At 36.5% G+C, this 20,860-nt stretch overlaps 1 protein-coding gene across 2 annotated transcripts; it reads left to right on the top strand.

The window, feature by feature from the left end:
- Positions 1-3,549: 3,549 nt before the first annotated feature.
- LOC121806231 (upstream activation factor subunit UAF30-like) lies at positions 3,550-10,466 on the top strand. 2 transcript variants are annotated; one of them, XM_042206205.1, is made up of 7 exons: positions 3,550-4,139; positions 5,974-6,091; positions 6,162-6,336; positions 7,615-7,680; positions 7,972-8,147; positions 8,634-8,800; positions 9,064-10,466. In XM_042206205.1, the coding sequence occupies exons 1-6, from the start codon at positions 3,844-3,846 to the stop codon at positions 8,757-8,759; spliced, it is 957 nt and encodes a 318-aa protein (XP_042062139.1). In that variant the 5' UTR covers positions 3,550-3,843; the 3' UTR covers positions 8,760-8,800; positions 9,064-10,466. The 2 variants fall into 2 exon arrangements, with proteins under 2 accessions (XP_042062139.1, XP_042062138.1); XM_042206204.1 differs by having other exon boundaries at positions 8,634-10,466.
- Positions 10,467-20,860: the final 10,394 nt, after the last annotated feature.

The following is a 20,860-nucleotide window of genomic DNA, read 5'->3' as shown; positions in this document are numbered from 1 at the left end:
GGGAAGTCCTAGTGACGTGGCAGGAGGTGTTTTTGGGAAGTCCTAATGGATGTCCGAATGGAACATCCGTGCATTGGAGATGCTCTAAATAGGAAGACATATCTAAAGAAAGTAATGACGGCGGTGGTGGTACTTGAGAGTAGAGGTAGAAGCCTATAATATGTGGTGAAGAAAGAAAGAAAGTGAGGCAGCAAACAGTTTTACCTATCGCCTTATTAAAAGGAGATGCCACGAATGAGGTGGTTCTATTTATTTTTTTAATTAAATGGGTGAAAGTGAAATGTTACTGAGGCCATCCACAATAGAAATAGCCCAGCAATAGCCCAGCCATAGCCTAGTCACTGCCACATCATCAGCACTAAAAATCCTTCTGCCACATCATCAAAACAAGCAAATAGCCTAGCAATAGCCCAGCCATAGCCTAGCCACATACTATCCACATCACTATTAACAAATATATACAAAATGCAATAATTAACAATAACGCAATATACGAAATTTAATTTACGAGACATATACGGGAAAATTCACTAATATTAATAAAATTTTAAAAGTACATAATTAAAAAAAATTACATAATTAAAAAAATTACATTAATTAAATTTACAAATGAAAATTTAAAATAACATTACAACTTAAAGTTAAAAAATAAAAAAAAGACATAATTAAAATCTTAAAAAAATAAAAATGACATAATTTAAAATACAATTTTATAGAAAATCCTTGAATGAGATTGTCTCACATCGAAAGTGGAACATAAAACATTCAAGGATATCTCTCTATAAAAGAGAAACATCCTTGAATGAGATTGTCCCACATCGAAAGTGGAACATAAAACATTCAAGGATATCTCTCTATAAAAGAGAAACATCCTTGAATGAGTTTGTCCCACATCGAAAGTGGAACATAAAACATTCAAGGATATCTCTCTATAAAAGATAAACATCCTTGAATTAGATTGTCCCACATCGAAAGTGGAGCATAAAACATTCAAGGATATCTCTCTATAAAAGAAAAACATCCTTGAATGAGTTTGTCCCACATCGAAAGTGGAACATAAAACATTCAAGGATATCTCTCTATAAAAGAGAAACATCCTTGAATGAGATTGTCCCACATCGAAAGTGGAACATAAAACATTCAAGGATATCTCTCTATAAAAGAGAAACATCCTTGAATGAGATTGTCCCACATCGAAAGTGGAACATAAAACATTCAAGGATATCTCTCTATAAAAGAGAAACATCCTTGAATGAGTTTGTCCCACATCGAAAGTGGAACATAAAACATTCAAGGATGTCTCTATAAAATAGAGGCAACCAAGAATGAGTTTGTCCCACATCGAAAGTGGAACATAAAACATTCAAGGATGTCTATATAAAAGAGAGACAACCAAGAATGAGTTTCATAAATTCGCAAGCCCATTAAATATATATGGGCTATTACGAATTTCTAGTATAAATTTATTTATAAAAATTGTTTTTTATATATAGAAAACAATTTTTATAAATAAATAATATTTTTTTATATTTGATTTTTTTAAAAAAAATTCGAATTTCAAAAATTCGAATTTAAAAAAAAAATCGCGCTGGGCGATCCGGGCGCTGCAATAGCGCCGAGCGGATCGCCCAGCGCCACGAAACCGCCCAGCGCTGCGCGGTTTCTCTCTCCAATCGTCCGCTGGGCGGCTGCAATAGACCGCCCAGCGAACCGCCCAGCACCGGCGCTCGGCTGGGCAGTCGCTGGGCGCCTATTGTGGATGGCCTGATTGGCAATTTGTGAGACTTAATTTATGGAATTGATGAGATTAATGGGAAATTTAATATGCACCGCACCGTGTATAAAATATTTTGAATTTAATTAACAAATATATTGAGAATGACGTCATTAATTGTTCAATTTAATTACATAAATCATCTTCAGACATTCTCTTCACACATATCTATTATAATATGTGGCATGTGATAGCTACAAACCATTCACTCACTATTTAAAATAGATCTGAGTGATGAATTTTCTTTCCCGAAATTTTAAGGTAGGAATTTTCGAATATAAAGTTGGCTGATGCATTTCAAACTAATTTTGGAATTGCATGCAGGCGCTGATATGATTATTGTAAGCTTTGATTAATTTTATAAACAATACTATTGTCTTAAATATTAGGAGTATATCATAAATATGTATTTATTTATTGGATTTCTAAAGTTGCTTAATTTTATTTTTTGGAGATGTATATTTATATTGTTTTATACGTTCGTGATTTTTAATGTAGTTGTATTTGTTTTTTAAGTAATTAATTAATTCAAAATAGGGATACATTGTGATGAAAGTAAATAGAATCGTGCATCGCACGGGTGCGATACTAGTTTTATTATAAAACCAATATAAAAATAGTGGGTCATTCCACTAATTTTTCCAAAAAAATTTTCTTTATATTTCTTAAAACCTGTGCCCATAATAAAAATCACGATTATTGTGGGACGAAGGGAGTATTATAGGCATACTTTAGAGGATGATAATTACCAAAAAATTAATTTAATTATTGTTTCCTTATATAAGACCATAATTATTGTTGTAAGAGTGTCCACAATAGAGGCGGAACAACTACGCCACCGTCACAAAAATTTGTCCGTCCAGTAAGCACAACTACAAAAACTTGTCCACAGCAACAAAAACTTGCCAAGCGCAATAGCAGTCACAATCACGTTATTTTATCAATTGTTGGTATATTTTAATTAGATTAGAATAAAATTTATCGGACTAAAATCATTAGAAAAAAACATCATTTATTTAAATTCAGAAAATTTTTTTCCCAGATGCCGCTGTCGCAATGGTCAGCGGTGTGCAATACGCAGCCGCGGCGGCGCCCCAACCACCACCGCATCGCCCCGTCCATGCCGCGTATGCGGCGCTCTCTCCTCCGCCGCGGCTTACCACTGTGGACACTCTAATATCATTGATTGACATAGATCCCGTCTTCTATTTTTAATAATAAAAAAATTAAAATTTAAACAATAAAATCTAAAGTAATACAGTACTTACTTCCTCCATTCCACTTAGGATATCAATTTTTTTTTATTTGTCTCATTCAAGATAAATCTTTCTCTCACTTTTCCTCATTAAAATATTTAACTACTTTTTTCTATCTACTTACTTACAGTTCACTCTCCGTGCCGCTTAAGAATGTGAATATCTTGATTGAGACGAATTAATTATTATCAAATTGTCTGACTATGAGATACTCCTTCCGTCGCCCAATAATATACACTCTTTCCTTTTTAATCCGTATAACAAAAATATGTACTTTCTAAATTTGAAAACTCTTTTTTTCTTTAATGGGATGAGACTCATTCGAATCATTCTCCATTTAAGTACTTTTTCTTTCTATTTCTCTATTACTTTATTAATTATGAATTAAAATTTATACCAAATCAAAAGTGTATGAGACGGAGAGAGTATAAATTATTACTACCGGAAACATACAAAAGTTAAGCATATATGGAAATACATAGACTAAAATGCAAACTGTACTAATATACTAGCTGGAAAAGCGGTTTGACATTTTAGGAAATATTTCAATTTTGATTAAAACTTAGTGAAAGTTGAAAGTGAGCGTTGGCAGTGGAGGTTCGTCGACGGCGGCGGCTGAGTCGCGAAAATTTGGATTGCTCAATTAAATTGGGTTTTAGATTTCGGAAGATGTGTCGAAAACGTTTATCCTGACGAAATTACCGAATTATCCCTCCCGTTTCCAAATCCAAACCCTGCATTTGAAGAAACCTATTTGTGCTTCCATTCAAACCTAAGCATTACCGAAAAGGCAACCGCACGAATTCCGACGAGATGGTATCGGATTCGGAGCTGATCGAGCGGTTGCGCGATGCCCTCAGCAAGTCGGACCTCTCCACCACCACCAACGCCACCCTCCGCCGCCGCCTCGAGGAGGAATTAGGCGTCGATTTGTCTGATAGGAAGGCTTTTATTAGGGAGCAGGTCGATATAATCATGCAAGGACCAATTGAAAATGAGGACGGAATTGATGATGAAGGATCGCCGGAAGCAGCGGAGGAGGAGGAGGAAGAGGAGGAGGTGGAAGAATCGTCAAATTCTGGCACCGGTAAAAAAGTCGCGAAGAAACGGTTGGTTTTCAACTTCTGAGCTCTGGTTTTCTTTTGTTTTTTTTGTCTTGTTGGTAATTAATGACTTGCTGCGGATTTTGTTGTTTATCCATTTTTGGGGCTCTCGAGTTAATTTCTGTAACTACTTCTTTTTTAGTTGATTTTATAATTAGTTTCTTGTGCTCTCACTGAGGATAATTATTGTTCATGCATTTCAATATGCATGCTGTGCAATCTGTGTGTGAATTTCTGTGTTCCCTTTTCAATAACTTACCACACCTTCTCCTTTTAGGTTAAGTTATTTTACTGAATCTGAATTTGTGTTTAATTTGTCTGTGATCTTTATTGAATCACTACACATCTAGTTTGGATTTATAGTTTTTTTGTCAAGTCAAGTATACTAGCCCATTTCGCAGCAGCGAAAGCTGTCATGAGAGAAATGTTTCTTTGATATGTTCTCATTGTTTGCTGCGTAAACCCAATTAGCAAGAAGCAGGGCAACCTCTATTAATTTGCCATTGCTCCTTTTATCTATACCATTGCTTACCATTGCTTTCTGATGCGATGATAAAGCACATTAAAAATGATTTATAGATAGAATACTCCATGTGTCCCTGATGAATATGGCCTATTTTCTTTTTAGTCGGTGCTGAAACTTATGAACCTAAGGAAAGACAAATGTATCCGATTGAAGTTCTTGTAGAGTCAAGGCTAAGAACACAAGTACATGGCTGTGGGAAGCTTACATTAAACAAAAGACAAGAACGGAAACAAACTAGTAGGAAAGCTGTTCCGAAGCTGAACAGTGCTCAGTTTTTCATGACCTCAATAAACTTGAAGACTCAAAAATAAATACCCATAATCTGACGAGCTGGCCATTGAGATGCAGCCTGGCTCTTCACTAATAACACACTGAGTTGATGAACTCGCAAAACTGGTGATGTTATGACATTGTCTTTTATCAATTGATTAACTAACTTTACGCTTAAATGGTGAGAATATCTACCAAGGTGTAATTTTGAATAGTTATACCTTATAAATATTGCATGCCGAAATGATCTTAACTAAAAGTTTGAATATGATAGCAGCATATGTGTATATGCCATATAGAAAACCAATAACTTGGATTTCAACTAGGCACATTGTAAACCAAAAAGTAGGATGAGTCGGGCATTTGAAAAATTAGTCTATCTTTGTCCTAGCAAATTTTCTTTTCCGTTCGAATTGCATATTTACTTCATATATGATCTTATTATCTTAAAGTTGTCTAGTTATGTCATACCCTTCTTTGAAGACCAAATTATCTTAAAGTTGTCTAATTATCTTAAAGTTGTGAGTGAAGATTTTATTGTGCCCACCCTTCTTTGAAGACCAAATTCCCCTAATAGACGGAGATCTTTTATGATACTTCTCATGAGCATATGGTGGCTTATGGCGGTCGACCAAACCGCCACAAGGGTTATGGCGGTTGGTATGGTGGCATATGACGGTCGTATTATTCCCATATACTGTATGAAAAATAATATATATAAAATGCAAAATTTTAGAAAATGGTAGAATCATAACATCTAAAATCTTATAACCACAATTAAAACTTAAAGGTATAAATCATTTCGTAATATGTCTAATAGTTGAAGTTTACAATAATTAAATTTAAATTTATATGGCAATACATATAAGCTTTACTGAAGCATGAAAATTCAAATATTGCATAAAGAATCAAATGTGATTTAAAACCACTGGCACCATGGCAGATTTTTTATGACATTTGGTGCAGTTGTAGCCATTTTGTCTCATTTTGCATTTTACTTTGCCTTATAAATTATAATAAGCTTACATAATACTATTTTATTAGATCTAGGACAAAGGACAACGAGGAGGTCAAAAAGAGAGGTGGAGGGTTTACGAAGCTATGCAGTCTTTCCCCAGAGCTTCAGAAATTCACCGGGGTACCAGAATTGGCTCGAACTGAGGTATGTAGGATTTAATTTGGTGTGTATTTCTTAACTGTCTGGTATAATACACCCGGATACTGATATCCAGGTTGTCAAGCAACTTTGGGCGCACATTAAAGAGAATAATTTGCAAGATCCGTCCAATAGGAAGAGTATAATCTGCGATGATACATTGCACAATCTTTTTGGTGTTGATACCATAGATATGTTTCAGATGAACAAGGCACTGACAAAGCATATTTGGCCCTTGGATTCTGATGGTGGTAAGATATCTGGCATCTTAGTACGCTGAACATGTACATGTCTTGAACATTAATTGTGTTTGGATCACTTTCCTCATGTCCAATACTGTTTACTAGAGTTTGTTTTACTTGGTCGTAGAATTTTCTATAAAGAAATTATCGTATTTTAATTAATAATAACGGCCTAGATGATGTTCCAAGTATTTTCCTGAATCCTGATAGGGTGCTGCTATGCACTTATACAAGCATGGAAGGAGACCTTTAAAGATAAGAATCAACATTGATAATAATTCTTATTAAGTTAAAATTTTGATTCAGGTATATACTTATAATTTATAATTCTTATTAATCAACATAAGATTTTGCAAGCAAAGCTTGTTCATGGCTTGTATTTTTGGATTGGTGTTGCTACAATCTGTGTGTAAAATTAGATTAGAAGGGATTGAAATAGATGGTAGTCTTAGAGATTAAAGAGTTCATGGTTTATGAGTAGTTTGACAGTTTGGCTTTTAATTAAGAGATGGCATTAATCTTCCTGCAGGATATGAAATTCCTCTCTGTAATCTTGCTCTGACATTCATAATTCATTATGAAACTACTCCCTCCGTCCCAACTAAGATGATACACTTTCCTTTTATGTTCGTCCTAACCAAGACAACACATTTCTATTTTTGGCAAGTTTCTCTCTCCAATTAATACTAACAACCACTTTTTTCTCTCTCCAATTAAATATTCAACTCTCTTTCTCTCCCTATTTAATACTTACACCTACCATTTCTCTCTCCAGTTAACCACTTTAACCAACAACTCCTAAAATCCCTTGCCGACTAAGAAATGTGTCATCTTAACCCGGGAGCCGGGACGGATGGAGTAGTTAATAGAATTTGTATGTATTCGTCTGATGTGAAAGGACCTGCAATAGGGCTAGTGAGTCCGTATCTGTTATTAAGAACTTATTAGAAGTAGGTAATTTATAACTAAAGACCGAATGCAATGAAAATATATGAGATTATCACTGGTTGCAATCAGACTTTTGTATTCTGGTTCTGACTTTATTTAGAATATCGTGTTTTGAGAACAATGCTTTAGTCATTTGATGTTTGTGTTTGCTTTTATATATGGCAGCAACAAATGTTCTATTTTAGTTCCTTTAATATAGAAATCTTTCTTCCCGCCGATAATTCATTTTAAAGACAGATGTGTGCTGATTGCTCTGAATTGCAAAGCTTCAAAAAATAGCTCTTTCATATGTGCTACCTACTGTTAGCTTTCTCATACTTGCTTAAAAAATTCTGGCAGCCTCAGTAGCAGCTTCAGTTGATTCTGCACCCAAGGTGAAGCAGAAGAAGAAAGCAAAAGATGAAGGTGTGTTTTGTACATTGAGTTCTTATTTAATCCACATACTCTTAATGGAAAATAATTGAAAAGGCTTTTAGAATGAGTAATCATATGAAATTCTTGACAACATGGCTAGGATGAAATTATATGAAAAAGCAGTAGAATAATAGAACCACAGATGAATGAAGAAACAGTAGGATATTTGTTCCAAGCATGCTTCTTGGTCATAATAGCCAATGCAGTGGCTAATCAACCTATACTTCTATCTGTAATTTCTGCAACTCTATGAATAGCCCCTTGGCGTTCTGCTTGTATCAGATGAAGATGAGCCAAAGAGAAAAGGGAAGCGGCAGAGAAGTGGAAATTCGTCCTTTCTTGCTCCTATTAAACTATCTGATGCATTAGTGAAGTTCCTTGGCACTGGAGAAAGTGCACTTCCTCGTTCTGATGTTATTAAGAGGATCTGGGATTACATCAAGCTCAACAACCTGCAGGTACAATATGACTACGACCTAACATAATATTCCCTCCGGTCCCCATTAGAAGTCCCATTTTGCCATTTTTGTCTGGTCCCCATTAGAAGTACCATTTCACTTTTTTACTACTTTTGGCAAGTGGACCCCACATTCCACTTACTCACTCCACTCACATTTTATTATAAAATCAATACATTAAAGTAGGACCCACTTTCCACTAGCTTATTCTACCACTTCCATTTATAAAGTCATACAATTTCTTAAAACCCGCGCCGGTAAAAAATGGGACTTCTAATGGGGAGCGGAGGGAGTAGCTTATTGTAAATCACCATTCCGACTCGTCTTTTGTAGTTATATAGAAAATAAATTAATTTTTACTGTGCCTGAAAGTGATAATATTGGGCTATATCTTTTTGTATTTCTAGTATTTACTTTATTGTTTGTTAAAAGTATCATACAAAAGCTTAACTTTGCTCGCACCGTTCTTTGTTTTTTTTCTTGAAGGATCCATCGGACAAAAGACAAATACTATGCGATGAGAAGCTGAAAGAACTTTTTAATCTTGATACCTTCTGTGGATTTACAGTTTCGAAACACCTAACTGCTCATTTCATAAAGACAGAACAGTGAGTTGCTCATACAGTGTCTCTGATGAGCCTCAAGTAGCACTAGTACGTATTTATATGTTTAAATGGAGCTACTCTCGAGGCTAATTTTTCTTTTTGTAATTTTTACCATATGAGAATGGCTTGAAGACGATATGACCGCTTCAGCGGATACATGGAAAAGAAAAAAAAAATCTAAATTGCAAATCAAGTTTCCAACATCTGCCTCTTATTCTATGGTGCTAATTCATTAAGCTATAGCATGATGTGTATGATACATACTAGGTATCATATTTATACAAACATTCTCTTTGCTGATTCTGGAAAAGGTCAAGGCTCCATTATTAACTGGCGCGAAAGGGCTGGGGTGGGGGATTGAAGACACCGAATCGATCAGTGTTTTGCAGGTTACACATGGTGAAAAGGCCACTTTAATCAAGTGTCCTATCTAGTTTTGAGTCATGAAAGGAGTATTCTTCACTTTTGTTATGAGAAAAAAATTGGAGGTTTGCGTTCTTTGTTTTATTTTGATGTTTCATATGTATTACCATAACATGCAATTTTCTTATGCTTTGTATATGTAATAATATTGTTTTTGCAGTCACTTGATTATGGATAAGGCTTCCACTTACTGGTGCAAGCCTATTCAGTATAGGTATACATTGGTTTCTCCTTATGAATTGGCCTGCGGTGCCTTTCTCCAAAGTTAAAGTAATCTACGCATTAGTAAGTTCACACTCTCCTAATTTCACCTGTTGAGAGCATATGGCACCTAGCCCCTAAATAGTTCATAGAATCTGCGGCCCAGCAGCTGTATATTCCGGCAATCCTACTTTGCATGGAAGATGAATATTTTTACATCTTGAAGTTACAAAACTTTGCCTTATTTATGTTCATAGAATCTTTGCCTTCTCTGCTCCCCTGCCGTTTTGTCACCTTCTTGATTTTTAAATTATTTGTCAGGTTGTACGTCACACATAGGCCCTCCAAAGAATTTGCATACTTTAATGAGAAAATATCTGCTTGATTTTGAAGTTGAGATAGAGTTCATAGTCTTGTATTTTAACTGTGCTTTTCTAGGTCTTCACTAATGGACCTCCTTTTTAGAGCTGCAAATTAGAACATTGAGCTTGGTGAGCATCTTGTCGCCCCTCGCTCTCTGCATATAGAAAATAAATTGTCACAGGATTTTGGTACCTTGAATAAGCTGGAATCTTGTTTTCTATGATGTTTGAACTATGCAAAGTGGAAAAGATGTTGCTTTTCCACAAAGAACACATCTTTTCCACAAAGATGCACAGGGAATCAACATGGGATAGTTATTTATATGCAGATTGATTTTATTTGAAAAATCTAAGTGTGTGGAATCTCTTTGTTCTGTGTTTTTTTGGGGGATTCAATTTTGTTTCCGAACTTATCTTCTTGTCTGGATAGTGAATAATCATCACAGGTTACGGTTCTCAAATTAAGGAATCCACGAAAACGACGTGGAGGAAATCACGGGCCATTGGTGGTGGCTTTCAGCAAATGCTCTGCCGTTAAGATGAGATTTTGAAAACTATCCTTCTCTATTATGCTTGAAATTATGCTTCTCCTTTCCCCAAGATGGGATTATTCTTTGTTGAGAATCGACGTGTCTTGCTTCTTCTTCTTTTCCTCCCGTTGCAAGTGTAAGTTCTGCAGAACAATATATGCAGCACTTGTTTATCATACCAAGCTAGATTATATTGCAGTTGCATTTTTTATGTAGTTTTAGGAAAATGGTGAAGTGGTTTGGCATTGGACAAACAACAAAAAGGGGTAGTCCAATTGTGCAATAACAGAAACATGTACTTGGACTATATTTCAAATCAAATGATATTTATGGCAGCATTTTTACACATTGAAAAATTGGTACGATTATAAAGATTCTTTTTCACTCAAGTGCAAAGCCACATTACACAGTGGGAAAACTAGCTATAAAAAGCTTTCTGAATGCATTTCAATAAACACGTCAACGTCGTGGGAAAACATCTTATAAAAACTTTTCTAATGTGTGATTATAGAATTTCACATGGTCGACTTTTGTAATGTGTGATTATAGAAAACATCTCACAGAGTATAATTTCATATAGTCGACTTTAAGTATGGGTTAGTGTGAAAGTTTAGTATTAATATGTATTCGTGAAAACTGATTTTTATAAATAAAATTTGATTTTATAATTGAAAATTATTTTTTTATAAATAAAATATATTTTATATTGTTTTTAAAAATAGGCCAATGCCCGGACACTAGCGCGTCATGGTATAGTCTCCAAATTATTGGTTGTCTAGTGACTCAAGTTTATTATTTACCACAAGCTATAATAGCTGACAAGCGATATTATCGTATTCACAAGGACTAGTGTGCTAGACTTGAGCACTGCAAAACCATTTAATCACTATTTAGACTATCTCCAATTGGTTTGAGTTATTATTATTCTAACACAAATTATTATTAAAAAAAGATAAAATATTGGTGAAACTTATGCAGACGGAATGAACGATTTTTGGACCTGATATAAGAGCATCCGCAATGGGCGGACGATAACACGCCCGATGACACGCATCGTCCGCGCCATCCATCGTCCGCACCCATTGCAGGTGCGCGCCATAGGGCGCGGACGATAGTCGCGCCCTATACTTCGGTCGCGGAGGATAGCGCGGACGATGACCATCGTCCGCGCCATCGTCCGCCCCATTGCGGCTGTCGCGGACGATGGCCATCGTCCGCCCCATTGTGGAGGTCGCGGACGATCGACCGCGGACGATGGCACGCGGTTTCAATTTTTTATAAATACCGTTCATTTGTAACATTTCATTTCACGCGATTTCATTTTCGAAACTTACATTTACATAATTACTACGAAATGGATTCAAGCCCCAATAGTCCTACGTTTAGCATTAGCAATGGGGCGCTCTAAGGCGCACCCTATGGCGCGCCACGTCAGCAGTTTTATCCTCCTACCTCCCCACCTGCAGTGGGGCGCCCTAAGGCGCGCCCTAAGGTGCGCCCTATGGCGCGCCACATCATCATTTTATTGTTTTGTTTAATTAATTTAACTGTTTTCAAATAACAAGTAACGAGTAAATAAAAAACGGTCTAAATAACAAACGGCGAAGTTTTAATAAAAAACGAAATCGCCGGGTTCTGTACCCGGCCAATGCGCCCCTGCGCTAAACGTAGGACTATTGGGGCTTGAATCCATTTCGTAGTAATTATGTAAATGTAAGTTTCAAAAATGAAATCGCGTGAAATGAAATGTTACAAATGAACGGTATTTATAAAAAAATGAAACCGTGTGCCATCGTCCGCGGTCGATCGTCCGCGGCCTCCACAATGGGGCGGACGATGGCACGGACGATGGCCATCGTCCGCGACCATCGTCCGCGACAGCCGCAATGGGGCGGACGATGGCGCGGACGATGGCCATCGTCCGCGCTATCCTCCGCGACCGAAGTATAGGGCGCGACTATCGTCCGCGCCCTATGGCGCGCACCCGCAATGGGTGCGGACGATGGATGGCGCAGACGATGCGCACCATCGGGCGTGCCATCATCCGCCCATTGCGGATGTTCTTAGGGCGCCCCATTGCTAATGCTCTAAGGATTCTATATTGTTTAATCTAATTGATTTTGATAAAAACAAATTTAATGCTTCAAAGGCCTAGGTTTGACTCGTTTTTAATGTGTAACTGTGAAATATGGTTTTATATTGCATAAATTGTTTACATTGGTATTTTGATGTGTTTATTGAGTTTTGATAGTTAAGAGATTTTAAAAAGGTAGAGAATGACAAAGTATTGATTTGGAGGGACTAACCGAGGTTAGCGATCCACTGAGCCAATCTCAGCGACCTGCTTCCAAACATGCCAGATTTAGGAACAAGCCCAGTGGCCCGTCGAAAAAATGTTAGTGACCTGCCTAGCGCATGCCGAAAGAAACTGAGAGTAATCAGCGGTTCGCTAAGCCAATCTCAGCGACCCGCTTCGGAACATGCCAGATTCGAGAACAAGCCTAGTGGCCCGCCGAGTGTTAGAGTTCTATACTATACTGTAAAACATTTTTCGAGTGCTTGTATATTGTAAAAACTCTTCATTTATTTTCGAAGGAATAAAACGGATTATTTTTTTACATTTAATGGTTGTTTTACATATTTAAATGTATAAGAAACAAAACAAGTCAAAGTCTTTGTTTAAGTAGACTGGTTGTGGGCAACACTCACTTTAAAGTAACATAGTCAGCTCTTAAGAAAAGAAAAAACTTACTCCCTCCGTCCCAACTCTGTTGAGTCAAAACTTTTAGACCATCTCCAATGGCAGACGTCCGGTCGGACATCCGCGACGGGCGACCGGGACGTCCGCCATTGTGGCGTTTCAACTCGGATACGGACGTCCCGTAAGGACGTCGAATGTCCTCGGACGTGCGGGCGACGGGCGGGCGGACGTCCGCCATTGTGGCGTGGGTCGGACGTCCGGTATTTAAATTGTTTTTTAAAACTCTATATATACGGCTCGTTGAACTTCATTTCATTCGCACCACTTGTGTTAACAAGTTTCTCTCTCTACATCTCTATTTTCAAGTATATCTAGAATGGCTAGTGACAATGATAGCGAGGATGAATTGGAGGTCGCTGTGGAAGGTGCGATAGATAGGCAGCTACACCAGACGGAGCAGTGGCGGCAGCAGGCGGCGGTACATTGGCCGATCCGTCGTCGAACTACAATACCCCATGACCACATTGCTGCACATACTCGGTTGTATCAGGACCACTTCGCTCCGCAGCCGCGTTTTGGGGATGCCTTATTCCGGCGACGTTTTAGGATGCATCGTCCGCTGTTTATGCATATCGTGGGTGCTTTAGAGAGAAGATACCTGTATTTTAGGATCAGGGAGGATGCAGTTGGCAAACCCGGACTCACGACCTTACAGAAGTGCACTGTCGAAATTAGACAACTGGCGTACGGAGGCGCGACCGACATGTTCGACGAGTACCTCCACATTGGCAAGTCGACAGCCGTCGAGTGTCTGCAGAATTTTTGCGCGGGCGTGAGAGCGATATTCGGGGAGCGATATCTTCGGAGTCTGAGCCCCGAAGACTGCCAGAGGCTGATAGATATACATGGGTCGGTGCACGGGTTCCCTGGGATGTTGGGCAGCATAGATTGTATGCATTGGGAGTGGAAGAACTGCCCCGCCGCCTGGAAGGGGATGTACACTACCGGCTTCAAAGCCAAGCATCCCACGATGATCCTTGAAGCTGTAGCTGACTACCGGCTATGGATATGACATGCTTATTTTGGAGTCGCCGGGTCAAACAACGACATCAACGTTCTCTAGTCGTCGCCCCTGTTCAACGCTCAGTGCAATGGCGTTGGTCCCGCCATCAGTTTCGTCGCCAACGACAACCAACACAATATGGGATACTACTTGGCGGATGGGATATACCCAAACTGGCCCGTCTTTGTGAAGACAATCAAGCATCCGCTCGGACAAAAGAAGTCATACTTTGCGAGCCGTCAGGAAGCAGCGCGCAAGGATGTGGAGCGGGCATTTGGTGTGCTCCAGAGTCGATGGGCGGTAGTAAAGGGTCCTGCACGGCAGTGGTATATTCCCAACATCGGCGGTGTCATGTACGCATGTATCATAATGCACAACATGATTATCGAAAATGAAGCTGCGGAACTGACTCAGTGGACCAATGAAGATGATACGGGTGCAGGTCCAAGTCACGGCGTGGCCACCGCGAATGTGAATATGGGGGTACCTCATGGAGAGGTCGAGCGTATGCGTGCATTTGCCGACATGCGGCAAACAGATGCCCATGTTCGACTTCAGCACGATATTATCGAAGAGGTTTGGACGCGGAGGGGTTGACGTTGATGTTATTACTTTTTTTTGTTTTGTTACTATGTAACTTTTTTTTTCAAATCATGTATGTTTTTTTTAATGAAGTTGATAATTTTTCCCATTCGTATTCGTGTTGAAATTTTATTTCTGTAAACGTAAATTGCTTTATTTGTGAATTTGTGATTTTTTTTATTGCGGGAAGTCCTAGTGGGAAGGGCGATGGGAAGGGTGGATTGTGAAGGGGAAGTCCTAGTGACGTGGCAGTGGAATGGGAAGTCCTAGTGACGTGGCAGGAGGTTTTTTGGGAAGTCCTAGTGGATGCCCGAGTGGGACATCCGTGCATTGCAGATGCTCTTAGGTACGAAAATTAAATAATTGTATTGAAAAGTAAGAGAGAGGAATAAAGTAGGAAAGATAGGGAGATAGTGAATGGTGCACCTTATGCCCTTTAGTGATTGCAAAAACACTCTAGTTTCCAGAACAAATTAAAGCATGCAGAGTCAACGCAACCGATCAAGTTAGGTATTGAGCTGATCAAGTCGGCAACTATCGGGTCGTTGGTTATGCAAACTAAGAGACTAGGGGCGTTCAATACCTTAACCCACAATACTATTAACTAGTAAAGGGAAGTAAGGGTTGAATCTCACAGGGACAGAAGCGGGTTGAGTTGTGTATGAAACATGTGGGGGTTGGCTGCTACCACGCTTCACTACAGGTGGGTTAACTAAGACTAAAATTACTCAAGTAGTAAACTAACTTGATCAACTGGACTAGCAATAAGAAGACAACATAACTTCAAACTGATCAACTCAGGTAGAAACAACACATCAACACAAAGCAAATGGGACCACAAAATGGAAACTCTCGCACTACCAAAGCTGCAAAAATAAAAAGGTGACAGTGACTGCAATCCTACCGAACTATGACCTTCTTCTTCGCTAAGCAACAAATAAAATACGCACGGCAGATGAAAACAGAGCATATGACATCAAAGCGAGAAGCAAAAAAATTAAAACACGGATACATGTGATTTAGCCGAAGAGAAAAACAGATCTAAAGATCCATCCTATTTTCATGCAAGTTGACGAGTATAGACTTAGATCCAAATACGATAAATCGAAAACTGAGCAATTGACAGGTAATCTAAACAAGATCTAACTCAGAAATCACCGAACTCAAATAGACATGCATTGCATACTCCATCCAAAACATTAGATCTAAACATGAACAACTGACTCCAGATTCAAAAGAACGATCACAAACAGACGTAACTGAGAGTAGCGACTAAGAGAAAAACGAAATAACAACAGAAACTTCAGAAAGACATCAACTAAAACTGAATAACAACTGTTTTGACCCCTCGAGGTTTAAAGAAAAATAAACTATGAAGGCTTCTTGGCAGATCAGAGACTCTTCTTCCTTGACGAGGAAGAAGAGAGGAAAGTTGAAGTAGAAAGTGACTCCGATGACTCCTAGCTCCCGTGCTCCATGCTTAAAGTGTAAATGTGGACTGTGAAGTGACTGTGATGATACTAGACTCTTCAAAGGAACCGAACTCCCTCTTTGTGTCTTCTCCCCACTATTTATAGGATGGCTTTGACTCAAATCCCTAGGTTAAGCTCATCATGTCTTGACATTAATGCCCCTGAGATGGCATATTCTTTTCTCTCTCCTATGACTCATCATCTCATGTGGTGAACTTTACTTGACCAACTCGCTGGTCGGGCAAGCTCCCTTACTTGTCCGGAACTGATCAGCTTGCTCTCGGTTTAGGTAATTTCTTGCTTCATTTTCAAGTTGATCAAGTCGTCCATGCACTTTGCTGCTTCAACACTTTTTCAGCCCTTGCACACGTAAATACACACTTTTTCACACATTATCATCCTTGTTAGTGTAATAAACCCCTATAAAACCATGCTTTTAACGAGTCCTACCAGATAGTAAAGTAGATGATGGAATAAAGTAAGAGTAATTGAATGTTTTATTTTTATCAAAAAAATGACTCAATTTAGTTGGTATATCCCAAAAAGAAATACGATTCAACTTAGTTGGGACAGAGGGAGTATTTCAAAACCTAGATATGCTTTGAATACATATTGCAAAAGGTTGAAGTGTCAGTCCGTATATTTCCATGCATTAACAAAAAAAGATGACACTAATGTGGTATAGCACCGAACGGGTCTAAGATTGACATGTTTTTATTGCTATCTACTAAAAGACAAATATCTCGATTATCAACATTTCTTAATCAATATATTTAGCTTTGAGCATATGATATTGATTATGCATTACTTTGATTTATTAAAAGGTGTGGATTTTTTGCAATCCAAGAATCATGATATTTTGGGTAGTGGTGATCATTATCTAGCGGCGCTAGGATTAATATTTTGTTGAATCATGCCCAGTGAGTCTGGTTAATAATGTACTCGAGAGGAGTTTGGAATAAAGTTTTCTTATTCAGAATCTAGCTAGTTGGAATTTATTCCACAAATAATAAATAAAATTTTTAAGCTAAGCATACTCTTTGAGTAAATAAGGTACATTAATTAATCAAATCGATAGCATACTTCAATTAATTAATAGACATTTATATATTAAGCGCGAGAAATAATTAAATCAAAGAGGAAGGCCATATTACTTATAATTTCGGATTGGGATAGGCATCCAATGTTATTGCATTATAGTGGCAGGTAATAATATTCTATTTTGGCTTGGAATAAATTGTTGCTTAATTAAATTATTTTAAGTCAAATAGGTGTTGTCCAAATCCAAACCTCCATAGATTCCTGAATGACTCAACATATACCTTATAAATAGGTTAATAGATGAGAGACAGAGCACTACTCTACCTCAAATTTTTGACCCCCCCTACACAAGGGATTTCAAAAATTCATCTCCCGCACGTTGTGGGATTCTATCTCTTCTCTTTTCGAGTCCTATATGTTTTTATAAGCTTAGCTCATTCTAAGATCAAGATACTAGTTTGAGATACAGTTAGAAAATCCGTGATCTAGTATTGAAGATCATCATATGTAGAAGGAGCAAACCATCTTCGATTCTTTAGAAAATTATTAAAGTATCCAATTTTCTGCGTAATATACATATTTAAAATTTCAATTACTCAATAATCATATTTTTCATCCTCTATAAAGGATTAAAGCCTATCAATAAAAGACAGATAAAACTCAATATTTAATAGACTATAGTATGAATCATAAAATAGACAAACTGAACTGAAAAAATGATGCCAAATATCTTTGTGTAGCCCATTCTATTTTAAAGTACATTTTCACAATTTGAATTGCGTCAATTGCACTAGTTTTTTTTATTGTGAATTAATTAAACTAGGCATATATATGAAGAGTGCTACTATGACCATGGGATAGAAATATTAATATAATATGATAATTTTTTGCGTATGAACAATGCTAGGCAACTTGAATTCAATAAGTGATTGTGTTCTAGAGATACTTGTGTTGTATAGCAACAAAATATCATTGATTCCTACCATTTATTTTTTACTGTAAAACTGTTAAGAGTTAGGGTGCAACTCTCATATTTATTTCGCAATTTTTTTATTGTACCATACCATTTATTTTGGCTGGAGAACCTTTAATATAAATAAATCTGATTCTATCCTTTGAGATTTACCACATACCTAATCAATCACTAAAATTAAATATCAAAGGTAAACAATTAAAATTATTTTACAGCTCACACGACATTTAGTAAAATTAGAGTCAACTCATTTATTTCTTATTTTTAAAATTTAATTAATTTCGAAGTCGTTATTTTTGTGTGTTTTAGGTAAACCTTTATGCCTTAGCAACAACTTGCAATCAGTGCAACATTTAGTCTTGTAAATATCATTCTCTATTTGCTTTGCACTTTTTATGTAATTTTAAAAATACAGGGGCAAATATAATCGACTAATTAACTAGTCCTATTTTATAGTTAGTCCTTATAATTTTAAGAACTTTACCAGATTACAAAGTTATGCACTAAATTATACTCCTTTTTTCAAAAATATAAATCATCGAATCTTTTCTCTCTCCTATTTTTTTTTCTTTTTTCTTTTTGTGAACTAGCAATGACCTTTTTATTCCAATGTAATTAATACACCAACATTGCCTCTATATACACATATATAAGGGATCATTTCATGAAATTGTATCTGTCCAATAAGTAAAAAAGGGAAAACAAATAATTGGCTGAATTGAAATAGCATTTTGTATGGCTTTGAACAAAAACATGGGTAAGATTTCTAAGCAATTGAATCTGGATTTTGTCCCAAAATCAATTTCAGATGTTCTGAGTCAAGTGTTAAGGATTGATGATTGCTCGATGAAATCGTCCAAGTTGGATTTTCACATCCAATTGTTGGAAGAAGATCTAAGGAAGGTTGATGCTTTCAAACGTGAGCTTCCTTATTGCATGAAACTCTTGCAAGATGGTAATTTTCTCTCTTTTCAATCTTTGTGCGTGTTGTTTCTGTGTCAATGGTTTGCATAGATAATGCTATTAAATCTTGATGTAGCATCTCTGTGTTGTGTATCTTTTATGCGTCATGGGTTTGTAATAGATAACGCTATTAGATCTTGATATCACATCTAGTTGAGATAATTCCTTTTTGTAAATTATTTTTATCATGTGTTTAAGAAATTGTTCTTATAACATATAAAATGGGGGTAATAAATTAATTTTCATTCAATATTCACTTGGCACTTGATAAAAGTTATACCTACAAATAAATGACTAATTTGAATGTTGATCTCTCTTTGTGTGTTTTCTTGTGTTTTGTATCTTTTCTATGATAGAGGTTTGTCATATATAAATAACGCTATTAAATTTTTATGTCGCATCTTTTTCTTTTTGTGTGCACTTACAGATTTCTCTCTCCACCTAATAGAGATAATTCCATTTTATTAAATTATTCATGTAACTAAGAAATTGCAATTTGAAAATAAAAAAAAATGTGTAATAAATGAGATTTCACCTAATATTCAATTCGTACACGATAAAATTTATACCTCCAAAAAAATGACAAGTTGACAATGTATTAGTATTAATCGTAGACAATACTATTAGTATTTGTGTCTTTGTGTTGTGTGTCTTCTCATATATTAGTAGTAATAGTAGACAATGCTATTAAATCTTGATGATGCATGTCTGTATGTGCACTTGCAACTTTCTCTTTCCACCTAATTGACATAATTCCTTTTTGTTGAATTATTTTTATCGTGTATTTAAGAAATTGTTCTTTTAACATATAAAAAAGAGGATAATAAATGAATTTTCACTCCGCATTCACTTTGCATTTGATACCTCCAAATAAAAGACTAACTTGAGGATATATATATATGTGTCTCTATCTTTTTTGCGTATCTTTTCTGTGTCAGGATTTTTCCATATATAACGCTATTAAATTTTGACGTGGCATCTCTACGTGTGCATTGGCAAATTTGTTGTCCATATAATTTAGATAATTTCATTTTGTTAAATTATTCATGTAACTAAGAGATTGATTTTAAACACATACAAAGGTGTAATAAATGAAATATTCATTTTGCATATGATAAAATTTATTCCTCCAAATAAATGAGTAAGTTGAATGTATACATCTCTCAGTGTGTCTCTATATTTTGTATTTTCTCTGTATTATTAGTTGTCATAGACAACGCAATTAAATCTTGATGTTGCATGGGTGTTTGTGCAATGTTTGAGTGGATCTTTGTATAATTAATTTACTTGGGAAATTGGTAGCGATCGAGACATTGAGAAAGAAGAAAGAAGAAGTAAGAGGAGTAGAAAGTGATGAAGGAAGGGTAGAATCATCAGATCATAACCTCAAGGGTAGATAACTGGTTAGAAATTAATTACGTCTTACGTAAATCTATATTTTTTACGTACATATTCTTTTAAATATTCCATCCTTTGTTGTTTCTGTTGTCAAAATGATAAATGAGAAAAAAAGAGAACTGACTCTTAATTATGCTTTTTTGTAGTAGTAAATGTAAGGACTCAAGAGTAGAGAAAAAAGGGTATAATTTTCCTTCAAAATGTGATGCTTTTAAGATGAATATATTCTCATTGAACTGGTCCGGTTTTCCATAAAAAAATCAGTTTATGGCCAGCCATAATATAGCCATTTAGTACTACTCTTTCCATATCTATCTTTGTTGCCTATCGGATTTGTCATAAACAACGTATTAACGACTAAGTTGACTCTTTGTGTGTGTTTGTTTTTTGTATTTTCTC

This window comes from Salvia splendens, chromosome 6 (genome assembly GCF_004379255.2).
Source record: "Salvia splendens isolate huo1 chromosome 6, SspV2, whole genome shotgun sequence".
Classification (NCBI taxonomy): Eukaryota; Viridiplantae; Streptophyta; class Magnoliopsida; order Lamiales; family Lamiaceae; genus Salvia; species Salvia splendens.
The sequence above is the reverse complement of the archived record's forward strand: the minus strand, read 5'-3'. Positions and strand labels throughout refer to the sequence as shown.

Excerpts from the sequence above, each read along its gene's own strand:
- LOC121806231 (XM_042206205.1), top strand. The coding sequence starts at position 3,844 with ATGGTATCGGATTCGGAGCTGATCGAGCGGTTGCGCGATGCCCTCAGC. Across the intron at positions 6,092-6,161 it reads CAGAATTGGCTCGAACTGAG|GTTGTCAAGCAACTTTGGGC; the intron begins GTATGTAGGATT and ends ACTGATATCCAG. Across the intron at positions 6,337-7,614 it reads GCCCTTGGATTCTGATGGTG|CCTCAGTAGCAGCTTCAGTT; the intron begins GTAAGATATCTG and ends AAATTCTGGCAG.